Source organism: Papilio polytes, unplaced genomic scaffold (genome assembly GCF_000836215.1).
Source record: "Papilio polytes unplaced genomic scaffold, Ppol_1.0 DF821067.1, whole genome shotgun sequence".
Classification (NCBI taxonomy): Eukaryota; Metazoa; Arthropoda; class Insecta; order Lepidoptera; family Papilionidae; genus Papilio; species Papilio polytes.
In genome coordinates, this window is record NW_013528137.1 from 1,835,634 (window position 1) to 1,841,320 (window position 5,687).

Sequence of the window (5,687 nt, forward strand, 5' to 3'; positions counted from 1 at the left end):
ATTTGTTTCCGCCTGATAAAAGACTTTTCAGTACTTTTTTCAGGCGACCAAGAAACCGTTCTTTAAGCAGCTGTTTCATGCTTTTGTCATTTTTTATTATTATTATTATTAACATTAACATGACAAATGTCAAGTATGATGTGAACTGTCAAATGTCAAACTTACGGATATGTCATAATTTCTTGAAATCGTAGAAAAAACTCTGTTTTGGTGATAAAACAAAGCAGTTATTGTTATTGACTCATGTGGGCGATGATATATAAAAATTTATTATATGTTTGGCTATATAGACACTTATAAAAACAATGAATCCGTATAAAGACGTCGAAGAGAGTTCTTTTAATTCTTCACCACATCTTGCATATGAAGATATAGCAACTAAATTACTGAAAGACCATTACTTTCTAACAGCGTTAGAGCTTCATACAGAGTTGGTTGAGAGCGGTAAAGAGCTTCCGCAGCTAAGAGAATTCTTTTCAAATCCAGGCAACTTTGAACAACATGTATCTAGACCATCTGATATTGGGTCTATGCGTAAGTGAATTTGAATAATCATTTACTTATGATGTCACTGTGGCTACTTATGGTCACAGAATAATTGTTGTATATTATTATTGAATTTGAGCAAATGTTTACTTTTGTATGTCAAATCTGCTTAAATAGTAAATGTATAAATGGTATAACAATACTTAAATATTGCACTAGACAGATTAGCCATAAAAATTTTCTCTGCATGTTTCAGATCGAACACCTAGCCAAGCCACTTTAGATTCACTGGATACAGCCAGATATTCCGAAGATGGGGGTGGTGATAGAGGAGGCAGTGGAGGAGATGTAGCTGTGCTGGAATTTGAACTACGGAAGGCTAGAGAGACTATTAATGCCTTACGGGCTAATCTTACACAGTTTGCAGGTAACTTTTTTAAAATAGAAAGGACAAAAAAGTAGTGGGTACACTTTACAGTCATTTTTACAGTGAATTTTCATTACTGTAAACACTAAAAAACATTGTTCCTCCCCAAAACTCTCATACTCCTGTAAGAAGAAAAGACAACAATTTGTTTTATAACATTTTGTTAGTGCAAACCCATTGTTTTTCAATTAAGTTGCATAAATTTTTGTATGTATTACTTTTATATTATTTATCTAATTTTTTAGATGGTGAATCTGCATTGGATAAGATCACTCAAGATAATTTTGATAAGAGATCATTGAAGCCACATGAAAAACGAGCATTAAATTTCCTTATCAATGAATATCTATTGCTTCAAAATTATAAGCTCACTTCAATAACATTTTCAGATGAAAACCCTGATCAGGTAAACTATTAAAATATACGATACATCAAAAAAACTATGGAGTTGACAGTTTTTTATTTATGCAATACATATTTAAATCTTTTATATAAAAGTCTTAATTGAGAAAAGTTTATTGGTGAACACTTGGCCCAAAATACTAATGTTGTAGCTATTTTAGTAAAAATCAGCTTTCACCCGACAACTCTGTCCACCTGGAATAAAAAAAAAGTAAAGCAAATAGACTATATGTTCCTCCAGATTATCCTTTACATTTATGCCAAATTTGATCAAGATTTGTTCAGCAGTTTAGGCTACAAACATCTTTCCATCGTTCCATCTTAACTTTCGCATTTATCATATTAGTAGGAATTAGTATGATTAGTAAAATGTATCTTTGCACAAGCTAAATAGACAACTTTTAAATATAATTTTATGTTGATCAATAAAATGAATAAAACCTCAGATTCTTATAAAAAAAATCTGTCTCTAGGACTTTTATGTTTTGCTATACTATAAATTACTATAATTTTTTTCTATAAATTACTTACTACTACTAGTATTGAAATCAAAATTTTTTTAAGGAATTTGAAGATTGGGATGATGTTGGTCTCAACATGCCTCGACCTGCTGGTCTGATCTCATTGTTTAGAGGCAATAAAAGGGCATTGAGCACTTCAACAATTCATGTTGACACACAAACTAACATACAAACTGTTGACATGCTATGTCAAACTGACGGTGAGGAGGAAAATGTATGTGTTAGCTGTCAGACTTCATTAGATAATGACGCAGATTGGAACCATGAGGTATGTTCAGTATTGGTTTGATTTTCAGTTCACAAGCGTTTTTCAGACCAATGGATGGTATTATGCAAGTAATGTTAATTCATTTTTTACTTTAAATGCTTGTGGAAACAAAATAGATTTAAAAATGTGACAGAAATAGTATTGTTGACTCTACATATAGAAAAAAAATTGTGTGGATATGTCATAATCAGTATTTATAACATTAACTGATATGATATAAATTATTTTTTAAAACTATGATTTCATTCCAATAATGATTAGTAATATAATTAAATAAATATTGGTTTCTTTTTAGATATTAATACAAGCTGAAGAAATAGAATTATTAAAACAAAAGCTAATAGCATTAGAGACGGAAAAATTGAACTTTCAAAAGTTATATGATGCTGCAATTGTGAGTTTAAATTCTCTAACAAGTCCTACATCAGAGAGTAAAGGTCTCGATCTACAAATACCTGCAGATAAATTGTTAACGTCAGACCAAACAATACAGCAATCTTTAGATGCGAGACCCATAACTTGTACCGCAACTGAAAATCATTATGGCAGTGGAAATTCAACAAATAGTGCAACACCGGACCAGTTTGAAATGATTGATAGTGAGAAAAATTGTGGAATGTAAGTTAGATTATTTATTTTTTAACATTGATTTAAAAAAAAATTGTTTGTGTAATTATCAAGTTGTTAACTAAAAGTTAACTTATAAAAAGTTGTAAACGAAATGGATATTTATTTGAGTTGTTTGCAATCTATACAATTATTATAAAGAGGAAAGATTTGTATTTTTGTATGTATTGAAATAACTCCAAAATTACAGGACCGATTTAAAAAAATCTTGCATCATTAAAAAGCTATGTTATACTGAGTAACATAGGCTATGTTTTTGTTTATTTTTTAATATTACGCAGGCGAATTCGCGAGCAACATCTAATTTATAATATTAGAAAGCCAAGCAAATAAAAAAAAGATGTAAAAAAAATTCTAGGTAAATTACTCTGTTGCATGAAACATTCTAAATGATTTTATTCTTATAAGACAAATATTTAAATTTTTATTCTCAAAATTGTAATAAACGGCAACCAAATACTGGTGTTTCCTATAGTAAGAAGGAAGGATCTAACACGAGCTCGTTCGAGCCGGCGGTATGCGGGTCCCCGCGGCGCGCCAGCGTCACCACGCTCGACGACACGCTCAGCATCAACGACAACGGCGACTGGACGCGTCTCCACTACGAATACAACATCGAGAATAACACTAAGGAAATGTGGATAGACAGGTATGTTATTAAATTCCGTGTTTCGTATGATGAGTGTGGTGCCGGAAGCCTCATTTAAGCCCCTTTCTCTTTACCACCCTTTTCTTATAAGGAGAGGATGGGAAGGGGAAATATCCTCTTTATGTGCGTCTCCTCCATCATATAAGGGTAGGCAACGCATCTGCAATTGCGGATGTCTATGGGCAGCGGTCTCTTCGCCATTTTAGCGGATTCAGATGGCCGCTTGCTTGTTTGCCACCTTGTTATAAAAAAAAAAAAATTCATAATTACATCTTTCATTTAATTTTAATGTATCAAAATAGACATAGACCTTATATAACCGTAAGTTTAATTGTTTATTCCAATTGTTATGTTAAAAATATAGAAAGCGTTTATAAATGTGACTGTCTACCTCGGTTTGTCTCTGTTAGCGACTCCAAAATAATAATAATTAAAAATAGACATAAAAGATACAATAAGAGTCGGCACTCCTTTCACTTAACTATCTTACAACTGTTGTGCGATTGACGATTGTTTGCAGTTGTTTAGTATATTTTCAACTGTTTAGTTGCACAAATAAAAATGAATTCAGTAGTGTGCGCACCTCCTTATAAGCTTATAGGAATCAATGCGAGACTACACAGTTGTACGACAATTTAGTGAAAGGTGTACGCCCACTGTAAGAACTAATGTAACTATAACTTTAATTGCTTAGCCAATGATATTAAGAATTTAATAAGCAGGTATTAATGTCACAGCTGTTGCTAACTTCAAAATAACAATAATTGTAAGTTAAGTTACAATCACAACTACTTAATTTTTAAGTTAAGTTACAATAATTATTACTTAAAGTTAAGTTACAATAAGGGACTTTTCTGTCTTTTGGAATTATTTAGGAAATTGTTTTGTGACAATTAATTGTAATTTTTTTTTCAGTAATTCAGTAGAAAACAGTTTGGGAGTTTTTTAATGTTTTTTTTTTTAAATTTCAGTGGGATACCAACTGGTGTTAAGGAGCCAATCCTAAATTGGTGTGCTGAAGCATTGAATCTTAATGAGCCTTTGACCAATGACCTGCTGGCAGAGCTGGTGAACAGCGACAAACCTATCACATTACCTGGACTTTTGTCATTAGTGGCTGATACACTGCCTAGGGTGAGTGCTTCTTATATATATAGTTGAAATAATTGGTATGTCTGTGTAATGTTATAAAAAAACAAATGTCGCAAAAATGATGTATGTTGCTGATAACCAAAATCGGATTAAATTTTTTTTGTCTGTCGGTTCGTAAATTGTGTTAGTTATGGGTAATCTCCAAATTGGTGAACATTCACTGGATGGTAGCTGTCATGGACAGGGCTTATTGAAAACTATATCATACTGAACAAATGCTAAACTAAGCCTAAACTACTTAACAAAAAAACTTAACGGATCTCAATGAAAATTGCCATAGATGTAGAGGGTAGTTTGGAAAAACACACATGCCCCTTTTTTTGGTTTTTAAAATGGCTCTTGGACGGAGTTGCTGGCGAAAATTAGTAGTTGCCCTTAATTCAATAGTGTCCAACGTGACGAAATTTAAAAAAAATCTATTGGTTTAGAGGAAAATACGTGTGATTTTGATTTCAGTGTGTTGGTAACATTTTTTTGCTACAATACCTCGAATTGAGGGTTAAAATAGTAGTTGTGTAGATAATGCCGCACACGCTGGTGTCGCGGCGCTGCGAGGCGGCGGCGCTGCTGGCGGGCGGCGCGCAGCTGGCGGGCGGGGCGCGGCGCGCGCGCCTGCTGCACGCGCTGCTCACGCTGCTCAAGAGACCGGAGCCCGCGGACGCCAGGGTCATATGCGAGGGTAATATCTCACCGTCCTGCTCACACCTTTATACTAACGCCTCTAATAACCGTTGTCTAAATTAATATGTTCCATTTTTAAATCAAACGTCTTTAGACTTTATCGTCAGAAAACAGTGTTGTTAGCTGATAATCTACTTTAAATCTAGTGCGCGGTAGCTAGATTTTTTTTTAGAACCAAAGGTAGTTTTGATGAGAAACTCACAGGTCAGTTTTGAATTATCTGTGTAAATCTATAGGGATTGTAAACTTAGTATTTCAATGTAGTTTATAAATGTTTATTTGACGTTTTTTCTATTCTTTTGGAAGTTGGAAGCTAACTGGAAGCTAGGTTATAGCTAACTTTTGGCTAAGGTTCTAAAGTATGGAAACTAAGGATCGGTTTAAATAAGCATTAAACGACTGTACACACAGATAATGATTTATTGTAAAAATTACGGTTTGTTTTCCAGCTGTCTGCCTTGTAGTGAAATGGGG

At 33.4% G+C, this 5,687-nt stretch overlaps 1 protein-coding gene across 1 annotated transcript in view; it reads left to right on the forward strand.

Annotated features, from left to right (window-relative positions):
• Positions 1-155: 155 nt before the first annotated feature.
• The window catches only part of LOC106109666 (lisH domain and HEAT repeat-containing protein KIAA1468 homolog), an 8,229-nt gene continuing 2,697 nt past the window's right edge, over positions 156-5,687 (forward strand). Inside the window, exons 1-9 of the mRNA XM_013291251.1 lie at positions 156-534; positions 743-913; positions 1,159-1,319; positions 1,880-2,104; positions 2,400-2,722; positions 3,207-3,380; positions 4,352-4,514; positions 5,052-5,211; positions 5,663-5,682. Of these exons, the coding sequence (XP_013146705.1) occupies positions 306-534; positions 743-913; positions 1,159-1,319; positions 1,880-2,104; positions 2,400-2,722; positions 3,207-3,380; positions 4,352-4,514; positions 5,052-5,211; positions 5,663-5,682 (1,626 nt within the window). The 5' untranslated portion in view covers positions 156-305. The remainder of the gene's footprint in view (positions 535-742; positions 914-1,158; positions 1,320-1,879; positions 2,105-2,399; positions 2,723-3,206; positions 3,381-4,351; positions 4,515-5,051; positions 5,212-5,662; positions 5,683-5,687) is intronic.